Consider the following 23190-nt stretch of genomic DNA (forward strand, 5'->3'; position numbering starts at 1 on the left):
TCTCTCTCTCTCTCTCTCTCTCTCTCTCTCTCTCTCTCTCTCTCTCTCTCTCTCTCTCTCTCTCTCTTTAGCTGAGTGAAATTGAAAAGGTTTTTTGCCCATTTATGTTTTGCCTTATTCCTATTCAGGTACATACAGTGGAGGGGCGAGAAAGCACCCACTTCATCACGGAGATAGCAAAGACAAACACCGGCGTGCCAAAAGAGTTTTCAGTCCACATGACTTGCATGTCTGTGGAGCTCGGAACGTTTCTCCTGCAATCCTTGTTATTTATTGATTATTCACCTGCAACAACAATCATAGATGTTTTACATTTTATTGAAAACAGTGTCCACAATGGCTGATGAATGCATCGTCCTCTGTGTAATCATGTCAGCAGAATTGATTCGCAACGCTCGTCAGCAGCTTTCTATTCAGTTCAGTTTACCATATATATCAGGGTTAGGGCCTCAGTGGATTACACCAATCAGGCAACTTAACAGGTATGTTGTTTAGGTATAATGTGCGTTATATTCAGTTCATCCAAACAGAAAACATTTAGTAAGATTTCTGTGCTGTTGTATTTAGTTTGTGGAATCAATCCACGATGAGGCATAATCATTCCCAAGTGTACACATTTGTTCCAAACTGACAGAAGGCTTAATGTAAGACCCAAACACACACCACGGGTCAACAGGCAGCTTGTTCCACAGAACAGGTCCATAGTAACTGAGACCTGGATCTGAATCAGTGTACAACTAGAAAAGCACTACCTGCTGATCTGAGAGGCCTGACTCGGTTGTATCTAGTGAGAAAGTCAGAAATGTGCTGTGGAGCTAAATCACATTATAAATATGAACACTTAGCTGCTGGCTTCTAGGTATTCTCACCTACACTTCTTCTTCTCGAGAGGAAAAAATGATGGGTCAGAGTCTGTTGCTGCAATGGAGGAGCATCAGGGCATGTGACCCAAAACAATTTTCTTTTCAACTGCATCCTTATCAGCCGCGCTCTTATCGAGATCCTCCATCGAACTCTAGGAGCGCGGTTTTGAATTAACCTCAAGTCAATATCGTGGTCATCTATCACGCTGACGGGAGCAGAGTGTGACATTGGACAGATAATCATCTCAAGAGAAAAACGTCCTCTCCAGCATGGGACGTTGCTTAACTTTTTCAGTTTGGCCAAGTCAGTTGCAGTTTAAATCTCAGGAGAGATACACAGAGACCTCATCAAAAATGTAGTTTCATTGTTGTGTTTACCGTCAGTGTTAGTTAAGTTATGATATTTGTTAGACTGCAGTAACATTATATTTCTAATTAATACAAATATTTCTGCCCCTTTCTCAACTTTGACATCTTATCTTTACTTATTAGTTGCCATGGTTACTGCAATAACACAACACAACTGCATGAATGATAACTATGTTTACATCAAACTCATTTTGGTGATGCAATCAATAGAACTCAGTGACCATATTTTTCCATTTGTATGATCAAATGTTTTTATTTATACCTATTAAATTAATGAATTGGCTAGATGTAAATCTATTCTTAATCATTCTTCTTCCGTCACCCATGACCATGACCATAACATAGACAGACAGACAGACAGACAGACAGACAGACAGACAGACAGACAGACAGACAGATAGATAGATAGATAGATAGATAGATAGATAGATAGATAGATAGATATGCCACTGTAAAGACGTATGTGCTTATGGGGATATTGACAATACAGATATAAGATGAGTAAGTAGAGATGATTGAAAATTTGAAGTGAGAGCAATAGAGTACTGTAACACAAGTAAGAAATATAATACAGATTTAAAGATACATAACTGAAACTAAACAAAGTAGTGCATTAGACTATAACATAGCCTGTAAATTACATCGCAGATGTAAGTGTATTTAAAAAAAAGTCAAAACTTTGGAAGAATGAAGCTTAAAAATATAAAACTAGAGATATAAAAAATATAAAAATCAGATAAAGCTAAGCATAGGCAGTAATGCTGACAGTCTGGCAGCCTAGTAACATGATTGATGCATTTAATCACTCTCAATATCCTGATTTATAAAAGGTTTATTTATTGAGAGATCACCTATGTGTTCATACTGAGATACACAGCTCTGTGTGTAACACATTCTTTTAGAATCTCATATTTAATTCAGTTCACAACAAGGGCACTTGAGAATAGTAGCAGTAAGATGAACAACCTTCATACTCACGTCTGTGAAAGTCTTGGCAAAATGGTATTTCGCTGGTCTGTCTCCCTCTGTAAGAAAAAAGAAAGAGGTTTGGGTTTAGCTCAACCTGCAAACCATTGGTCCTGGCCTCACTTTGTCCCGTTCCATCATTATTTCTGGTCGACATACATACAAGTTCCAAATATAATGTATTTATCCTGGACACATTGATTGTACCCTCACCAAACTGTTCATTACACTTCGACCATACATCGATGACAAAACACGTCCCTCTCCTCTAAAAATGATTTGCTCATATCAAACAATGCACCGGTGCTTGTATTACCATACATTCAATATATGAATGTATGGTTTGGTCTGACTGACACTTCAGCATCTACACAGTCAAGAAGCCAAACAAAGCTATTTTTATGGATGGACCATTATATGAGAACTGCACGGGGAAATCTGCAAGAAAGCAATCCAGGTGTCATTGGCCCCCGGTAATCTCTTCCGTCTTTAGGAATTCATTTTCTCAGCAGCTTCACTTGAAAATGACATTCTGACACCATTTACATGGAAATCACTTCTCCTCTTCGTCGGTGGTGGCCTGTGTGCAGACAGGGCCTCTCTGAGGACTGGACTATTAATGGATATAAACAAGAAAGAAAGAGAGAAAGCAACAAAGAAACAAAGAAAGAAGGAAAGAAAGACAGAAAGAAAGAGAGACGAAGGAAGGAAGGAAGGAATAATGAATGAAAGGGAGGGAGAGAGGGTTAGCGAGAGAAAGAGATGGATAGAGAAAGGGAGAGAGAGAGAGGATGACAGAGAAAGAAAGGTATGGATAGAGAGAAAGGGAGGGAGTGAGAGAGAGAAAGAAAGAAGAAAAAAAGAAGGAAAGAAGGAAAGAGGAAGGAAGGAAGGAAGAATGAATGAAAGAAAGAAAGAAAGAAAGAAGATATTAATACCTGGGTTTTTTAGGGATAAAGTCGAGGTCAGAGCCTCGGGTATTAAGGGATGAAGGGATGGAGACACAGAGGAAAATAAATACCTATTTCTTTGCTTTAACATGTGTATCTTCTCAGCCTCTCTCTCTCTCTCTCTCTCTCTCTCTCTCTCTCTTCCTCTGTCTCTCACACACACACACAAAGAGTAAGGTCCGTAAAGCTTTTTCCTGAAAGAATAAGTGAAATCCAGAAGAAAAGAAAAGCACATTGCTGAGAAGAATCCATAGGAGTTCATGTATGTTCTCTCTTTTGTTACCTCGCGTGCATTTTATTTTGTAATACAGTTGCTCATTTAATCATTCATCAATGAGTTGAAAGTGTTTCTTTTAAGATCTGTGTTAATAGAATAAAAACAGTCTTATTTAAAGTGCACAAACTTTTTCTACTTTCTTACTGTCACATGTGACCTCAGGCATTCATGTCACATTCACAGTACGTACATAAACACACACGAGAACCTTCACCACAGGTGGAATTATCCTGTCAAGTCATGAATCATGAATCAATTTGTGTTGTATGATAGTGAACATAAACATGACTTCTGTATGAAAACCATGCATCACAATGATACAATTCTAATCAGAAATAAGATACCTACTTGTATTTTTTTGTGATTAAAAACGACGGATGTTGATGTGATCATACCATTTATGAAACTTATAAAAATGTTGTTTTGTTAAACTGGGGAAAAGGGTTGAAAATAAGTTTGAATGGCTTAACACTGCCCCCAACTGGCCTTACTGTAGCACTACTTAAAAAACAGCTCATGCAAAGGTGTAATAATAACTCCCACACTATTCCTTCTGGTGGGATTTTACGAAAGCTGTTGATTTTTATGCAACATAAATGATCCATCTGCTTTCCTCTTTTAAATATTCATTTATTCATTCTAGAGTTAACATATATATGTATATATGCTCTATATATACATATATAGTGCCTGCAAAACATAAGTAAATGCCACTTAATTCATGAGAAATTAACATTATTTATAGGGCAACAAGAATGGTGTGATATGGACACACATGTGGTGTATTATGTCAAAATTTACTATTATGATTTTAAGTCAATCTTAACATCAAGCAGAGTGAAACACTTGTTTGCTTCTCATATAATTTTGGTGGTCACCAAATCACGTTGCAGCAGAGACTAATGCATCTCTCCAAATGTATTTGTAGTTGTTGTTGTCATTGTGTTTTTTTTCACAGATGAATTCTGACATGGCAACAAGTGTTACTAACAAATGCAATCAAGCATCAGTAAGTCCGACACTGTACCAGAGCCCTCAGTCATCATTCGATTATTACCTGGGCCAAGGAGGTTATGTTTCTCCCCCTGACCGTTAACATAAACATAGCTGTATGGATTACCACAAAGCTTGGTGGAAGGATGCAGAATGGGTCGGGGAAGAGACAATTTGCTTTTGGTGCAGATGTGGATCAGGGGATGTAACCAGGTTGTTGGTTTTTTTGCACTATGTTTAACATTTTTCAACTAACATTTTCCCCATATCTATATGAGATTGTGAAATTTTGTGCTGTTCTATTGAGTTTAAGGGGACTGGTGGGTCTTGGCAGAGGAATGTGCACCAGTAAGTGCTATTCTGGTAAACCTGTAGTTTTACCTGCTATGACATGTCAAGACCATCACTTGACAGTCAAAACAAATCCCTCTTTGGTGCAAGTTCAAGTCTGAGGGCCACACAACAAGGACTTCAAGGTCAGCAGGTTTAGCAAACTGAAGATCAACAGGCTACTCTGCGTTATTATTAGTGTCACAATATGTTTCAACACCTGTTACTCTACATATTACTATATGTAGAGACCTTAAAATAAACTCCTAAATAATAAAAGTATTAATAATAATAAACGTTATTTATACAGCACCTTTCAAACTGAGTTGCAATGTGCTTTACAAATTAAAAATGAGAAATCAAAGGCAAACATACACCAAACAAAATGGTTTAGCTAATGAAAATGTTTGCACCCTTTCCACTGCATTGGGTCTGAGTGGAGAAGATTAGCATTTAGCTTTTAAATGAGCTACTATACTAGCTAATATACTTTTGTGATAAATGGACATTCTCCCAAATATTTAAAATGTGTTTGCTCTAATTGTACCTATGTTATACATTTGTGAATGTATGTCCCAATCTCCAGTTTAGCTGTTATGTTATTAGCATGTTTGCCACGTTAACGTCTCTTCAACGCTTCAAGAGTCGAACTTTATGAAGTTGTCTTGAATTTTCATGAAAGTAGGATTTGTGTTTGACAAATTAAACATGGCGTCATGAAGTTAGTCACTGAAGGGGCCACATTCAAGCTATGAGTTTGGGAATGTAGTTTTTTGTGATGTGTAAATGGAACGCCTTGTGAAATTCCGACCTTTCCGAGCGCCTATAAAGGCACCACTGCAATCAAATGCGGCCTAGTTACTGAATCGATATGTGGATAAATCATAACTTCATTATTTTATTAATTATAACGATAATAAAATCTGTCAATCAATATTTAACATCACCCGAGTAACGTAACGGGTCACATTCAAGCGTATGTGCAGTTTTGTTTAGGTCTATAATCTGAACGCGTCGTGTAATTCCGACATTTTCGAGCGCCGGTAAACGCACCACGGCAGTCCGGCGTGCCATTGCGTGGTCGCTGGAATGATAGGTGGGGGGGGAGCGTGACGTCATCGCGTACAGCGGGACGTCTCGGAGAAGATAAACAAAAAGGAAGGAAGCCTTCGGCCGCACAATCGCGGCAAAATCGGTTCAAAAGTCGAGGTCGCCAGCCGCAGTTAGCGACTTAATGTCCCCTTCAACCGCGTAGCTCGCTCCCCACCGGCGCACACCACCATGGACGAATCGATAATATTCCGTATGAGCGCGTTCTCCGAGCAGGGAGGGAGGAAATACATGGAGGATGTTGTCGAGATAAAAATCGAGTACGAGCCGACGGCGGCGGCGGCGCCAGCGGAGGATCATCCCAAGTCGCAGCGGCAGCATGATGGAGGACAGCGGGGCGGTGCTGGGGGCGAAGCCGCCGGACACACGGACACCGAAGCGCGGGATGAACGTGACGTCGCCGCCGAATCTGGTCCCGCTTCTGCGATGTGGGTGGAGAGTGTGTCGAAGGAGGACAGCGGCGATAACAACAGCGGCGGCGGAGAAGCGCCGGAGCCGGCCGGGAAAGATGCGGAGCGCGTCGTGGACACGCGCAGGTCCGTGGCGTTCTTCGCCGTGTTCGACGGCCACGGGGGCCGGGAAGCCGCGCACTTCGCCCGGGACAATCTGTGGGAGCTGCTGAAGAGGCAGCGCGGCTTCTGGTCGAAGGATCACGGCGAGGTGTGCGCCGCTCTCCGCAAGGGCTTCGTCGCCTGTCACCACGCCATGTGGAAGGAGCTGCGTAAGTGGAGCGTTAACCTCGTGTTTTGCTGTCAATGTGGGGGTCGTGATTGTGTGCTCGGGGGATAAACTGGGGGGGTCGCCTCATCTGGTGCCCAGTCGTCAGGAGACTGGTCCTCCTCCCAGTGAGCACCACCCAGTTGACATGACCCCACTGTCATACCAGTGATCACCATGCAAACCCAGTGATTTGAGTGCAGCTGCAGGAAACCGGTGGACACTCATTTTTTAACATTACTGTTCGTGGAAGAATATGCAATTTACTGTTAATTTGACAGAAACATCATGTATTTCCATTTTAATATGAAATACTCTGCAATGCATACACATTCAAAAGTTTTAGGCACGAAAAGTACAGCCAGGGTGCTTTCAAAAGTCATTTCACCTTTTTGTTTTTGTAAACATCAAACAGGTAGAAGAAGCCCATTCCTCCACCAAGGCCCCAACAGTCCCCTTTACTTAAATCAAGCTGCACCAAACGTCACACACTCATAAATGTCTGTCCCCTAAACGTGCCTGAGAATGTGAAAATCTCACAATGTTAAAGAAACTGGGGGAAAAAAACTCCCTGCATCCTCACCAAAATGTAATGGGTTCTTCCCTGACCCCCACTGTGCCCTTCCACCAAGTTTAGTGGTAATCCGCCATTTTTACGTAATCCCGCGAACTAACAAATAATCAAAAGGTGTAACTAGAATAGCACTTCAGTAGAGTGTATTCCTCCACCGAGGCCAAACAGTCCCCTTATGAAACCACGTTTAAATTCCCTAGATCGTGATTTTTATTTGGCTCTGCACCAAATAACACTCACTCAATCAAGGTATTCTCTGTGACTCTGCCTCTCCCTCACCCCTCCACAAAATCCAATTGAAATCATTTACATAGATTTGGCTTAATCCTGCTAAATAACAAAGTAACAAATTCAGATGTAAACATAACCTCCTTGGCACAGGTAATGGCAGTTTGGTGTGAACACCCTTTGCCTTAAAAAGAACACCAGTTCTCCTTGGTGCATTTGGTGCTTGGCAGATCGGTTGTTTGCAAGCACTTTTGAAAACTTGTCACATTTCTTCAGTTGCTCAGTTGCCTCCATAGCGGAAAATGTCCTCATTTGCTCTTTATAGCTTCTGAAACGTGGATTAGAATTGGTTTATTTTCATAATGGCAAACAATATCTCTGGTGCTTGCACGGTTTATGAGACCAAACATCACATCTGAAGGGATCATATTGGGCTAAGTGCAAAAAAAAAAAGCATTTAGGAAAATAAATAGGAAAGATCAATTGAGAAAATAATTGGCAAAATCATCAGTAGTGTAAATAATCTTTAGCTGCAGCCCCATTTTCATTTGTCTCTTCATCCGATCCCAGACTGCCAGAGATCAGGGCTCTGCGGGGGCCAGACCATCTGCTGCCGGGCCTCCTTGTTCTACTTATTGATGGGGAGTTCTTATACGGCCCTGATTTTGTTGATGACAATGGTTTCACCCAAAAACTGGTGGAAATGTGGGCTGACTGCTGGGAGCACTGAGTATCCTGAGCTGAACCAGGTTAAAGAACCAGAGCTCATTTACTGGAAAAGTAGTATGGTCTCGGGGTTAAATGCATCTCTGATCTACTTGTATGCTGCAGTGTATCTAGCCCCCCCCCCAGGTCATCTGGGACAGGTTTACTCAGTATTTCCAGAATCAAAACCACGTACTGTGAGGCAGCTTTCAGTTGCTCGCACCTGTGGAACAAGTCTCCTGAAAACCTGAGCTCTGTTCAGATTTACAAATGCGCTCGACTGAGAGACATTCCTGATCGACATTCTAGTAGCTTTTGTTTTTATTGTCTCTTACATACCCTTTAAGTGTTTTTAATAATAATCATTTATATTTATTGTATTTTAATGCCACAGCCACGAGTCTGAATGGTGCTATGTAAATAAACTTGCCTCGTCTCAATTTGTGTAACATGCAAATTAGACATACTGTAAGTTTAGTCATGTAATTCCTACCTATTTCTATTTGTTGCCATGACACTTAATTCAATTTAGTTTACACTACCAACAATGCCCCCCCCCTTCTCGTATTTTTTTAATCATGACCACAATTGACATATAAGTAACACCTTTTTAATCAATTGTACTTATTTTACAGCGGAGTGGCCGAAGACCATCACTGGTCTGCCCAGTACATCGGGCACCACAGCCAGCGTGATCGTGATCCGCGGGGTTCACATGTACGTCGCTCATGTCGGGGATTCAGCGGTCGTGGTCGGAGTGAAAGAGAACGAGTCCGACATCACGCTCCAGGCACTTGAAGTAACACAAGACCACAAACCTGAACTCCCGAAGGAAAAGGAGAGGATTGAACGACTGGGTGGCAGGTGAGTTGGTGAAAGTTTGAATTCTACCTGAATTTCAAGTAGAGATGTCCCGATACTATTTCCCCCTTCCTGATACAGATTCCAATACCTGGATTTTGGATATTGGCTGAGACCGAGTACTGATCTGCTACCAGTGCATTAAGAAAAATATATAAACATATATAACATATTTTATGCTACTAACCCAGTATAGAGGTGATTGATATTGTTGTATGGCCTGGCTCAGGTTAAACCTCTTTTAAATTGCTGACACTGAGCTAGCTCTTGCTAACACCACATTACGTGGAGCGGCGGTGGACTAGTGGTTAGAAAAAGGGACATCAGACTGGAAGGTCGCAGGTTCAAGGCCACGGACTGGCAAACATACCTGGTTCTGTTCAAGTCCAAGGGGACAGATGGACTCTCTCTATCCCCCTAAGTGCCCCTGAGCAAGCTGTCCACTGCTCCGTGTGGTCACTGTGGGTGTTGTGTTCCGTGTGCTGTGTTCACACGGATGAGTTAAAAGCAGAGGGTCAATTTCCACATTGCATGTAGGGCTTGTGTGTGCATGATTGCGAGACAATAGAGGAATCTTAATCTTACATCCTTCTTCGCAGCTCTAAAAACAGTACTTGTCAGTGCCACTTGTCAGTGACTCACCAACACAGCTTCTGTTTTGTAGCAGCAAAGAAGAAGTGATTTCAGAGAAAAGAAAATTGGGTGGAACTAATATACTGTTTGTTCTTGCAATTGTAGTGTCATGAAGAAATCTGGGGTGAACCGTGTGGTGTGGAAGAGGCCTAGACTGACCCATAACGGCCCTGTGAGGAGGAGCACAGTCATCGACCAGATCCCCTTCCTGGCTGTGGCCCGATCCCTTGGTAAAAACAACTTCACCTTTTTTCTTGGGATTAGTTTCCATAAAATGACACTGGATGTTGGAAATGAATATATTTGTGCCATTATTCCTCCTAAAGTGATCTAATGTATCATTTGCTGGTAGGTGATCTCTGGAGCTATGATTTCTACAGTGGGGAGTTTGTGGTGTCACCAGAGCCTGATACCACCGTGATGACCCTTGACCCCAAACTGCATCGCTACATCATCCTTGGCAGTGATGGGCTATGGAATATGATGCCACCCAAGAATGCTGTGAATATGTGTTATAGCCATGACAAAATGGTGGTACGTAATGACACTAATACATTTTTTTTGGTGCATCGATTTTGGTTTTAGATTTCAAACAGATACGGTTATTGCACACCAGGTCCTTATTTTTCGTCCGAAAAGTTGCACGTTTGAAAATTTATCATGACCTCACGTTGTGTGACTCACGTTTACCCATCGACTCTGACATCGATCAATCAATCAATACAATTTTATTTGTACATCCCATATTCACAAATCACAATTTGTCTCGTAGGGCTTTAACAAGGTGTGACATCCTCTGTCCTTAACCCGCAACAAGAGTAAGGAAAAACTACTAAAAAACAACCTTTAACAGGGTAAAAAGAACATAGGAACCTCAGAGAGAGCCACATGTGAGGGATCCCTCTCCCAGGACGGACAGAAGTGCAATGGAGAACATCAGAAAGATAAGGGTATTTGCAGCATTGATTAGAAGAAACAGTTTGTAGAATAATGGAAGGTAAATTAATTGATTGATTATTGTCAGTAATGCTAGAGTATCTGAGTAGACATATTGTATATCAAGCAGTCTTGTTGTAATCATCGTCTATGATCAGCTGCCACCACGATCAGGATCCACCATCACGATCGGATGCCACCATAGTCCACAATCATGATCCACTGCCGCCATCAGGATCCACCATCAGCCGCCACCTCGATCGTGGTCCGCCAACACGATACAGGATCCGCCATTATTATCACGATCTCTGATTCGCGATCCACCATCATAATCCACGATGTGGAATTTGTGACTTCTGAAATCCATTTGACCTCCTGCTACGAATTTTGGGAATGAATAGAATAATAAAACACATCAAACTCAGCGAGCAAGGCTTTAGCACGTGACGATTTTTATTGGATTACTGATTAAAAAGCGCAAAGCAAAATACAGACTTGGTGTGCAAAGACCTTTACAATGTAAAGAGGATACAATGTTTGCAAAGGTTATGAGACTATGAATATGTATTGGATCTTGGAAGCAATTAGATTTAAATTATTGTGTGAAATCAACATAAATGCATTTTTGAGTTGTATTTCTTTATCTGGTTGTTCCTTAAAGGGGCCAAAGGGAATGTCTTGTGCCCGCCGGCTTGGATGCACAGCCCTACTGTTCTGGAAAGAACGCATGCTCCGTGCAGACAACACAACAGTCATCGTCCTGGCCCTGCAGGAGCCCGGCGGACCGCCTATCCCTATGCATCGAGATGAGATCGTTGTTAACATGGCCACTGGAATGGACCACGTTCCGTACCCGGGAACCCCTTATAACACATGTGAGGTCCCAAAGGTCAGTGCCACAGCTTCGTTGCATCCTCTTCTTTGCATTGTTTCATTAGGCTGCTGGGGTTAAGTACCTCAGTACCGCTCTGACGATGGAAACCTGTACAAAATATTTCTGTGTGTTTGTTTGTTGTTTGCTATTCACTGTATTGTCCTTTTTTATTAATTCAGTCCATCTTTATTGTCATTCTAATACTTTCACAGTTAAAATATGATGCTTCACAGACACCGACGGTCACACAGTTTCCGTCCGAGGACCACTCGTTCACCCAATCACTCTTTTGTTTTCGGGGCCAACAGGCGGAGCATGAGGATGGCATGTTTTTTGAAGAAGATGAGATATATGGAGAAGAACATGAGGATTGGACATGCCTGGAGTGGTAGTGAGGTGACTGCTCCGTAACAAAAACAGTATCCGAGGTGTCGGCTACATGACCGGCCAGTGACCACATTTACTCATTAGCTCAGTAGCCAGACCCACCAATGAACCTGGCAGCACCAGTTAAGCCATTTGGAAGCAAATCAACGACATCCGCTTACATGCGGTCAATCCAATCCAGTTGGAATCGTTGGTATTATTAGGTTAATGGTCCGCAAGAGAGCTGAGGATTATTCACTCTTCTAGATGTGTTGTCGACTGTTAACTAAAGTCCTGGATGAATGTGACACAACCAGTTTAAAACCAGTAAAGTTATTATCAAGTTTCATTTCCAAACCAAAGATCCAACAGCACCATTTGGTGCCAGTAGAGGGACACAGTGAAAAGGCTGCGTACCACACACACTTTATTTAATCACAACAGAAAGCCATGTTATTAGCAGGTAGTGCAGCTAATAGCTAACTTCAGTCTAAGAAATGTCACGGTTTCTATTTATACCAATACTATACCAGTATTACAGAGTAAAACATTGACGTTGCTGATATTAGCCGATAGATATTTATTAAAATGGCAGTGATTCCTGAGATGTTGTTATCAAAAGCTTATGACAAAGATATCAGATTGAGGCTTAATATTTTACACTTAATTATACAAACTTTATTATAGATAACTATATAACAAGAAAATATAAATATAACCAAATATATAGAACTTGACTTAAGAAAATAAACAGAAATTCACATCTTTCCTGAATATTAGGGCCATATTGAAAAAAGATAATTCGGAGATTTCGAGAGTATATGTCATAATAAAGTCGGAATTGAAAAGAGTCATAATTTTAAGAAAACAAAATTTGGAAGTAAGCAGCAAGGACAATTACGACTTTATTGCCATAATATTATGACTTTGTTCTCAGATCTCAAGTTTTTATCCCCTTCAAGTGGCTCAAATACTCTGTCGTAGTTGTCTGATTACTGTATGTATGACTACTTTGGATGTGAATTAATACAAGACTTTATATTGATTTTATAGGTGTTTATACCTTTTCCTACTGGCCACATCCTCTATAATCCACACAACCATTTAACTCAATGTAGTAGCATGTGAACATTATCTTAATCCAACTTTGTTTTAAATTATTGTTTATTTCCATGAGTTTAGTCCATGAGTCATTTGTAACAGCTTTCATCTGTGTCTCATGTTTAATGTTAGATCGATGAATGGCAAGTTGTGTTTTTCTTAATCGTAGACAATAAATAATTTACAAGGTTTTTATTATAATTAGACGATGACAAAGAATAATGATAATTTAATGACAAAGATTTTGTTTTTTATTCTTCCTGCAGAGTGAAGCAGGGACCACTCCCTCCCGTTTCAGAGCGAGTTGCACAGCTCTGGAGCAGGCACTGGGGCTGTACGAAGCAGCCTTCAGTGCCACCGCGCAGCTCTTACCTGACGACGACTCTATTGGGGCCACACTGTCCTCGTCGCACGGCTCGGGGAAGGTTTACGAAAAGCAAGACTCGACTACCCAAATGGACTGCGGCGCCTCGGCTCCGCCATTGAAACGGTCTCGCCGTTCGCTGCACACACCCCCCGAACTTGACGGCCGGCCGCCCGACAACGTTTTGCCCCAGAATACGCCTTGTAGCAAAGCACCAAGTGAACAATCCCGTGAAACACACGCTCCGAAAGGAGAGAGAAGCTCCTCGGAGGAACTCGCTCTCCTGTCACAGCACCACAATGCTGCCTTGTGTGTGTGCTGAATCTTGTCCTTCACCCCCCCACCCCCGGGACTAGAAAGATAAACGGCATCATGTCAACTTTGCTTACGTACCAGTTGTGCTGCAGGCCTGTTCCTAGATGTATACTTTTATACAAAAGTCTTTTGTTTTTTTTGTAAATATTTGAGAAATTTGAAATTGTTCATGTGTTGATGTTATTCCTCCTTCCCTCTTCTTCCAGTCCCCCTCTTAAAATGTAAGTGTTCGGTACTTTAAAACTTGAAATTTTAGATTTGTTCAATCGACACAATCTATTTTCATACTTATAAGTATGTACAGTATATCCAGAATATGTATTTTGAAGAAGACGGATCACTACAATCTGACGTAACTTCAGTTGGTTCACCTGAATTGTGACGCATGCGTTCTTCCATTCAAGATTTGTATTATTACTACAAATTAAGCGTTTTGTATTGTTTTGACTCGTTGGCTGCTGTAACATGTCACTCTTTATAGGGTTAATACCTCAGACCAGTGTTTTGTTTTTTGGAACTTTCCTGCATCTACTGTTAATGGTTAGTTTTCACCTTCTGTTGTTCCGTAGGTAAAAGTGTAGGGTGCAAAGTAATGGAACCGAATTGACAAAAAATGGTCTTAGGAAATAATGCGGGTATCGATTTTATTTTTATTTTTTAAACTTTTTTTTTATTTGATTTTTTTATCGGTGACTTATTATGCACTGTTATGATCTTAACTGTTACTCAGCTATTGGTGAATCTTATGGATAGCGCGTGAGGAGAAGTTAAAGGGTCGGTTCACCTAAAAAACAGAAAAAACTATATATATGATGTCTCAATTCAAGAGCTGCACTCTTCGGAGGAAGGAAGCGGTCTTCAGGGGCTGAGCCAGCTTATTGCTGTTGCCTAGCAACATAGCTGAAGTTTGACACACACAGAAAGTTTGAATTCCCCCATGTGATGCAATCGAGCCAATGCCGCCTCTGCAGCTCTGAATTGAATCCCAGCTATTCTCTCACTTACCAAAGTGGCATCCGACCACATGCGTACATGTGTGTGATTTGAGTGAACTGACCCTGAAATTTTGCTTCCGTCACTTCTTGGCTGGATAGTCATATTGTTCCATTCCAAGCACATCCACCATTTATCATCCTCATCATTGGGCCTGCCTAGAAGTAAATTTGTTTTAAACAGGCAGAAATATTTGCTGTATTGTTCTACGTACTGTAAAATCCAGGATTTATACATGACCTGTGCCACAGTGGAAGGTGACTGATGTTATTTGTAGAGTATCAGGTTCATTTAAGGCGATTTAAAAATGTCTTCCACTTTGTTCTTATATGGTTTGCATCTCTAACTTGTGTTTTGGTATTCTCATTTAATACAAAAAGTGCCCGATTCCTGTTTTCAAGTAAATTACAAAAACGGTCAAAGGTCTAACACGTGTTCATATGGCAGCTCAACTACTCTGCTAGCTGATGTGTTTGCCTTATTTTTACAAACGTTTCATTGTTGCCTTAGCACAAATTAGTCAGAGGTTCTTTCACGTGAATTTTACAACCCCCAAAACGAGAGCGAATCTCTCGGATACGTCGATGTACTTGCGGCCTCGGCGCCGGCCTCGACCTTCATCTCTTCACCACTGTCATCTTTACCATTCCCACTGCAGCATACTGAACCCGCTCCACGCGGTTAATGTTTTCCAGTTGTACTGCAGAGCAGTTTGTCAATGTTTGTACAGTGAGTCCATATGCAATAGAAGTCTGTACAGTACACTATTATGCAAAGTGATTGGTCGTCAGGAGTCTGGCATGCTCGGAACTGCTCTGTATATTGTGAAAGTGTTCAGGGGTGATGGATGTTCATGAGCATGTGGTGTGTTTTGACAATTACAATACTTGGGTCTGGCTTCAGTTCGGCTGGAGCCAGTTGTCTGGTCAAATATATATATATATATATATATATATATATATATATATAATACATACAGTTCTTTACATGCTTTGACCAGATATACAGTTTTTGTGTTGTAATAAAGTTGTCATTTTCCAATTGCTTCTGTCTTCTCTGCTTTGTTGTCCACACAAGTATCAGCAGGTTTCTGTTCGGTGAAGTAACTTGTCTTGTCAACTGTATCAGCTTTGTTAAAGTAGAGCTCCTGTGCAGTTTGAATGTCGAGGTCATTTGTCACAGTAGTTTTCTGTGCACTGGCAGCTACATGATCCTACCAGCAGGAGGCAGTGAAGTGAAGTGATTGAACTTGCCTATATGATATTTTGTCCTGCAGCTTTCAATTGATCAGAACCACTGCTGATTGAATTTAATAAGTCTATATCAACAACATGCAGCAGCAGTTTATCTTGGCTTCAATGCATGAAATTAAAATGAATTAACAAACTTTGCAAGTCAGTCATTATGTTGTATTTCCATTGTTTGTTTTGCTTTTTATTTAAAGAAGCATTCCAGAGAATCATTTCAACGAGAAACTAAATTAGAGGACCTTGAGTCAACACTAATTTCCTAACTCCTGTTTCCTTGGTTAAGACTAATGTGTCAAAATCAGCTTTTAAACCTACATGGGAAAGAGGTCCTCAAAGGGTAGTGATGAAGATCATGTGATACCAATTAAATGTTAACATTTTTTTTTACATCTGGTGTTTTCCCAGGGAATAAATCAGGTATCTTGATGGGGGAAAAATCAGGCACATGTAGGGAACTGAAATTTGGTGCAGCTTGATTGAATTTTAGTGGACTGTTTGGTCTTGGCGGAGGTATGTGCTCTACTGAGTGTGATTATAAGTTAAATTTGAGATGACGTGAAGTCAGACAGGAAGGAGAAGGGATGACTCCCATTTCTCCCATTCATGGGTCATTACACTGTACAAATATAGCCTTTTACATATAGCAACAATGGTATGCAACACTAGATTTATGCAGATTAAAGTATTTGGAGACACAAATGTCTCTCATTCAAAGAAGCTTTTGAGACACCTGTGGAAATCCCTTTAAGATTTAGAGAAAGGTGTTGCCATCCGATGTTAAGAGGCGAAGCCGGAGCTAATGAGTTTGTGTCCCAACCATCCCCCTGCTTTGTCCTGAAACCTGGTCTTACATAAATGAAAAACATCCCTGGTCATTTTTTCTTCCTCGCGACGTGACCACCCTGTGACTTCTACTGTATTTGAAGAACACGTTTCTCTTACTGGTTTTTTTTCGGAGACACGCAGACATCAGATCTATGATCGCAATGTCACGACTTGAATATTTCATTGACTGTCAGCCCAGCATCTGCTGACCTACCTAACATGCGACATTCCCCTCTTACTGCAGACAGTCTGTCAGTGTGCATCAGCCAGCAGAGCGTCACAGTGTCCAGCACCTCTCCCACTGCTCCCCCTCCGCGCCTCTCCTGCAGATAAGCACCATCGCAGCAAACTAGGAGGGACTTTGGAAGCAAAGCAAATGTGACAAATACACATGCACTTCTGAGACTCCTTTTTTTTTCTTCTGCTGATGGTATTAAACCTCATATTCATGACATCATGATGCGTTTATTGGAAAGATACTGTATGCAGATGAATGCAATCCCAGCATTGAGGCTCAAGGATCCAGCCTCCTACCTTCTCCATGACAGAATACTCAATTATTTCAGTTTGCACTCACACACACACACACACACACACACACACACACACACACTCAAATCTCCATTCAGAGGACATTACATTGACTTACATTGGTTTCCTACTCTAACCTTAACCATAGTTACCTCTTGTCTAACCTAAACCTTAACTTTAATCTTAACTGAACCTTAAAACTTAAAATGTAATGATTTACGTGATGGGGACTTGTTTTTTGTCGCCATAAGAAAACCAATAACCCATAATGTGAGTGTGTAAATAGATTTAGGTCCCCACAACATGAGTAATAACCTGGCCATACACACACACACACACACACACACACACACACACAAATCCTGTGTGATTTTGTGTGTTTGTGAGTGCGTGTGTGGTTGGGTGGATTCATGAGTGATGACAAAGGCTCATTTAGTGGGATGACAGAACACATATGAGGGAGACTGGATATTGTTTTTATTACTACTTCTTCCGTAGGTGGAAGGGCACACGAGAGGTGGAAAGCAGGTTAACAAAATTGGGCTGGGTTTGATTAGGAGAGGGATAAGTCTTTAAAGAGGTGAGGGCCAGGTCACAGTTACGGAGGTGAGTGTACAATTCATGGTAACTAAGCCTGCACTGAGATCCATTACAGAGGAGTTCATAATAAGCAGAAGATCATTGCCCACTTCTGTGAGTGCTGTTTATTTAGAGTGACAGAAGCTGAAGGTATACACTGAAAACATTCTAAATGAATTGAGACTGGTTGATAGTCATTTACGGAGACGCTGGATGTGTTTTATTAAGTGAAGGTTTAACCACAGCTATTTTAATGCTTGTGGTTACAGTCAGTGCCAGGAATCAGAGACTAATGATCTATAATAAGCATAGTAGGTCCCAAATTCGGCCAGACATCTTAGAATAGGTTTAGCTGGTAAAGGGTTGAGGAGGTAGGTGGTGGGTTTACAGGTCAACACCAGCTTGGACGATTCTTCATAAGATATAAGCTCAAATTTTGTTCAAGCAGAAAGTATCTGGAGAAGGTGATTATATCTTATCTCATCTGTTTAACCGCAGAAGAAAATCTAGAAAACCAAAGGGTGAGCAGCTAAGAGACGACTGCTTTTGAGTAGGTTTGGCTCCAGTGTCAAAAATAAATCTAGGGTCGTCAATCAATCAAATTGTATTTGTATAGCCCATATTCACAAATCACAATTTGTCTCATAGGGCTTTAACAAGGTGTGACATCCTCTGTCCTTAACCCTCAACAACAGTAAGGAAAAACTACTAAAACAAAACCCTTTAATAGGGTAAAAAGAACGTAGAAACCTCAGGGAGAGCCACATGTGAGGGATCCCTCTCCCAGGACGGACAGAAGTAGTGTTTGTTTTTGCCGATTAAGTTAAGTCAAGAGAAATATGCTGCTCCAGCAGTGGAGAGAGTACGCTTGTATTTTCGTATTTATTTAAGTACACATGCAGAGTAATTTGTGTCATCTATAAAGTGATTCTGCATGTGAATATACAGAATCTGTCGGCAAGGGACACAACGTTTTGGGTTGGAAGCCTTCTGGTTTCCGTTTTCTGCTTTGACCAATCATGTTTTAGCAAGTTTTTGACTGAAAGGCATCAGATATCTATGTTTAAATTCATCTACATTCATAAGCAGAAAGCTGTTATTAGAGATAGGACCTAAAGATTGAGAAATGTTTGACTAGTGAGGGGAACTAGTTGGACATGGTAGTGGTCCTGCTGTAGCTGCCAATGGAACTTGCAGACATACATGAAACACACTAAGGATTTCACTGCTAATAAAAGCAACAGGATTTATACAGAGGTTTACAGGAGCAGTCTGTTTGCTCAGATTCAGTCAAACGCATCGAACGTCATTGGATGACATTTCATCATTCAGCAGGACAATGATTTTAAACATACGGCCAAAGCAACTAGAGGTTTTCAGACTGAAGAGGGGGAATAATCTCGACTGGTCGAGTGAATCATCGGATCCCAATCTGAGACCAGAGTTACAGCAGACAAACCCCATAACAGGAAAGAGCTGAAGGTGGTTGGAATAAAGGACCAGGGGCCTCATTTATAACCGAAGCTTGCTCATCTTTCAGACCCCATTTTGTGCTTAGGGCATTTCACTCAAATGTTGGGATCTACAGTATAAAAACAAACTCAAACCCATGTGTACAAACATTTTAGAGACAGGAAGGTGGCGATGCAGATGTGAGGAGATGAATTGAAGCCAGATCATTGATCCACTTCATCATTAACATTAAAACCACGGTGTTATTTGTGCTTGCGCAACGTAACTGTTCCATAAGAACCCTCAACCCTCACAGAGTGTGTGTGATTTATTAAGGGAACATGGCCTCAGGTGTGTGTGGCACGGTTTTATAAATCTGAATCTTTTTTTTACGTAGGCCATTTTCGGCCTTTGTGCGCAAGTACACATGTAATATGACTCCTACGCACTGTTTTATGAATGAGGCCCCTGGCAGTAGAGCATCTTAATGCACTGTGCGCATTGGCTTCTTGCTTTTTTTCCTTTAGAGTTTTATTTAATCACTGACAAATTTCCGATATTGTGTAGACCCATGTGCAAGCCAATTTCTTTTGGATCTTAATTTCATGTAAAAAATCTGATTATTTGAGATGAATAAGGATAAGTGGAGGGAAACAGAAAGAACAGCATGTTAATATTTTAAATAGGGATCAGGCTCAGACAGTTACATTGTCTACAGTCTACATTACATTGAAGAAATGTGAGAAAATTGTCTAATTCTCATTTTGATCTTAAGTTGAGCTCAGTTACCTTGTTAGGGAGAAAAGGGAAAGACAAAGAAGGGATCTTATTCCTTTCCTCTGGGCTTTATTTTATTTCAAATTAAACATGCTGAGGCGGCGCAGGGTGTAGTGGTTTGCACTGTCACCTCACACCAAGAAGGTGCAAGGCTGGCCGGGGCCTTTCTGTGTGTAGTTTGCATGTAGCGTGAATGGTTACAGGTAGAAAATGTATTAATTAATATATGATAGAAACAAGACTTAATGTAGGCGTCTAAAAATGTTCTCTTTCATCCCACAGAGGCTTCCATACGAGGCATCGTGTGTTTCATAGATACGAGATCCAATATCCACAAACATGTATTCCTTCTCCTTCCAACCCTGCATGTTCCCCACAAAGATTGTCCCATGAATTTTCTATGATTAAATTAGACTGATGTTCATCCAGCACCTTTACACTCGTTGCTGCAGACAGTGGTGGTGTGAGAGTGTCACAGCCTTCGGAGACGTCCCCTGTCTCCTTCTGACAGTATCAGTAGTGTTTCAACAGCCTTTTAATGGCTTGCCCTCTGCCACTCTTGGGAGGCTCTGGAGTAAGTGCTATGAAAAGGGAGACTGCTCCACATGATGGGAGGTGACGTGCCCTCCTTTTCTCCCCGGCCCTGACTCAAATAAGCCAGACAAGATTGTGATCAAATACCGTTCTCATCATAAAAATTCGTATTTAATTTTTTCGCTGTAGACTACCAACAAATTCCCAGACTTAAGACTCTCCTTTAATTATGATTTTAATGATTGTGCTGCTGTAATTAAACTCTTGGTGGCACCAATGTGGTTGATGTGCATCTCGTGGTGAATCAGAATGATTATGTTGATTAGCTGATGTTGACGATAGTCGATGAATAGACTTGTTGTCACACAATGGCTTCCCTTGGTGGGAGGTCATGAGGTCTGGGCCCACAGAGACGCCTTCAGACACTATGGCATATGTTGCTGGCCAGGATCACATGGACCGTTCCAATTAGACAATGCACTTCCACGATACTGTATATCGTTTGATCAGACAAGAGTCACTCATTCAGATGGATGGCACCTTCTCTCCTTATACAGTACCATCATCACCCTTGTGTTAAGTTTCATGACATCCTCCATCTCCATCTCTCTGTATAGCGTCATACAGCCTAGTTTTGATAATCACTCAAAGCATCCACCCATCCACTCATTCTGAGGGGAATGCACAACAAGCAAATGAGGTAAACCAGTTTTTCAACAGGTTCGATTCCAGCTCCCCCACCCCCAGCTGCCCCTCTAAGCCCAATTCATGCCTCTGCATCGAGTCTACACCGTAGCTTCTGTGTAGCCTACCTGAAGATGTGTAACCTACGTGTAGCCGGTAGTGAAATGTCCCTCCAGGGCTACTGTAGGGTTGGGTAGGCCTTAGCACCTCCTACTTCCTGGTTTCTAATTTGTTTGGTTCCCTATATAAGTCATGAGTTTTTGCATGCAGTGCAAAAGATGAGATTAGGTATTGGCCTAGAGCTGACAGGGAGGACCCCAAGAAAATTCTAACTATTCTTAAAAAATTTGAATGGTTGTTCTAAATCTTATGTTTCGTTGCAGCAAAGTTTCTTTGCTAGGAAACAACGGGGAGGAGAATCACTTTAAGAGTTTTTGCATGATTTCTACTGTCTTATGGAAAAGGTTGAACGTTGTACTCCAAGAGGAATGAGCAGTGCCCCCAGCCTTCTTAGAGATCAGTCTGTTGAACACGTTCTTGACTCTCATCTTGCAGGGAGTTAAAGCGAGTAGTACGACAGCATCCTGATTACACTCTCCTAGATGTAAGAACGGAGGCCATTCGCTGGGAGCGGGAGGGACAACCTGATGAGCCTAGGGGTAGGAGGTATTCAGTCCCTTCCTTTAGTGCTATGCAGTATTCTGAGGGTAAGGCATCTACTAGCTCTGGTTGCACAGAAATGGCACAGTTAAAGCAGATGTTACAGAAACAGCAAGAGCAGCTTAATCAATTGACACAAAGTCTATTTGTTTCCAGAGAGCCTGAGGGAAGAAGTGTTCCAGCAGCTACAGGCATCCTGCAGACTGTACAAGGAGTTTTTGTGAGTGTAAAGGAAATTGCCCAAGAGGCTATCTCAGCTGTTCCAGAACGCTCAACCGATGACCTGATAGCCCTACAAGGAGCCGATTCAGCCATTAGTACTGTCCTCTATTTCTGTCAGCAACGTTGGATGCCAAGCCGTGTAGAGAGACACAAACTCAATCCTACAGCAAAAGGGTTGTTGCGCCAGTGGGGTCGTCTCACTGTGAGAAAAAAGGACTTCTGCACAGGACGTAAACCAACGGCCTGATGGTGGAGAGTGTGTCTATCAGCTGGTGCTTCCAGAGAGCCTGAGGGAAGAAGTGTTCCAGCAGCTGCACAACCATCGCGGTCATCAAGGTATAGAGCTAACCACAGAGTTAATTCAACAAAGGTGCTATTGGCTAGGTATGGGAAAAATTATCAAAGACTGGTGCCAAACATGTAGATGATGCAGTGTTGCTAAAAATTTGCAGCCACAAGTTCAAGCTCCTTACTCAGGTTGTCCCTACCAGAGATCAGCAGGCCTCTACAGTAGCAGTTGTGCTAACTAAGGAGTGGTTCTACAAATTTGGGGTCCCAGCTCGACTGCACTCTGACCAGGGTCGCAGTTTTGAAACACAATAATCAAGCAATTGTGTGAGTTGTACGACATTAAGAAGTCTAGAACCATTTCTGGACCCCCGAAGTTTTCCAGGTTGTGAAACCGCCCGAGCAAGGCGTTGCAGTGTATGCCATTGCCCCACAACATAGGCTGACAGAGGTACGTCATGTCCATCATTCCATGCTCAAACCTGTATCTGTTCCTGGTGGTTTTCCTGTTACTGCTGGTTATCCTATTCCTGTAGCTAGGCATGATCCAGCTACGACAAGCCCTGTCACGGAGGAGCGTGATCTGTGGGTGGCAGTAGATAATTCACTTAATGGTAGTATGTTCTCTCGCAGAATGCATTCCCACTTTCTTTAATCTATAATTTTAGAGGTCTGCAGCATGCTTGATTGCTTTATTTCTGTGAAAGCAATTAACGTTAGGTTTCCATTGTTTTAAGGGTTCTGCACATGTTCCCTGTTTTATCTTAGCATGCTGCTTGACTAATCCAGGGAACATCCAAAGAATGGAGCCATCCACGCCAAGCATAACTGTATTCCCATTGCGTCAGCTAATTGACATGTAA

The 23190-nt window shown here is 41.6% G+C and overlaps 1 protein-coding gene across 3 annotated transcripts; it reads left to right on the forward strand.

Annotated features, from left to right (window-relative positions):
- Positions 1 to 5854: 5854 nt before the first annotated feature.
- On the forward strand, positions 5855 to 14402 carry LOC118122601 (protein phosphatase 1D-like). 3 transcript variants are annotated; one of them, XM_035179428.1, is made up of 7 exons: positions 5855 to 6579; positions 8718 to 8946; positions 9682 to 9806; positions 9929 to 10110; positions 11174 to 11401; positions 11599 to 11782; positions 13120 to 13256. In XM_035179428.1, exons 1-6 carry the CDS (start codon positions 6030 to 6032, stop codon positions 11776 to 11778), a joined length of 1494 nt encoding a protein of 497 aa, XP_035035319.1. In that variant the 5' UTR covers positions 5855 to 6029; the 3' UTR covers positions 11779 to 11782; positions 13120 to 13256. The 3 variants fall into 3 exon arrangements, with proteins under 3 accessions (XP_035035319.1, XP_035035320.1, XP_035035318.1); XM_035179429.1 differs by having other exon boundaries at positions 11695 to 11782; XM_035179427.2 differs by lacking the exon at positions 11599 to 11782 and having other exon boundaries at positions 13120 to 14402.
- Positions 14403 to 23190: the final 8788 nt, after the last annotated feature.

The sequence above is a fragment of the Hippoglossus stenolepis genome, chromosome 15 (assembly GCF_022539355.2).
Source record: "Hippoglossus stenolepis isolate QCI-W04-F060 chromosome 15, HSTE1.2, whole genome shotgun sequence".
Lineage (NCBI taxonomy): Eukaryota > Metazoa > Chordata > Actinopteri > Pleuronectiformes > Pleuronectidae > Hippoglossus > Hippoglossus stenolepis.

Bases quoted from the DNA above. Each gene is read 5' to 3' on its own strand.
- LOC118122601 (XM_035179427.2), top strand. From the start codon at position 6,030: ATGGACGAATCGATAATATTCCGTATGAGCGCGTTCTCCGAGCAGGGA. The intron at 8,947-9,681 runs GTGAGTTGGTGA...TTGCAATTGTAG, and splicing joins ATTGAACGACTGGGTGGCAG to TGTCATGAAGAAATCTGGGG. The intron at 9,807-9,928 runs GTAAAAACAACT...ATTTGCTGGTAG, and splicing joins GGCTGTGGCCCGATCCCTTG to GTGATCTCTGGAGCTATGAT.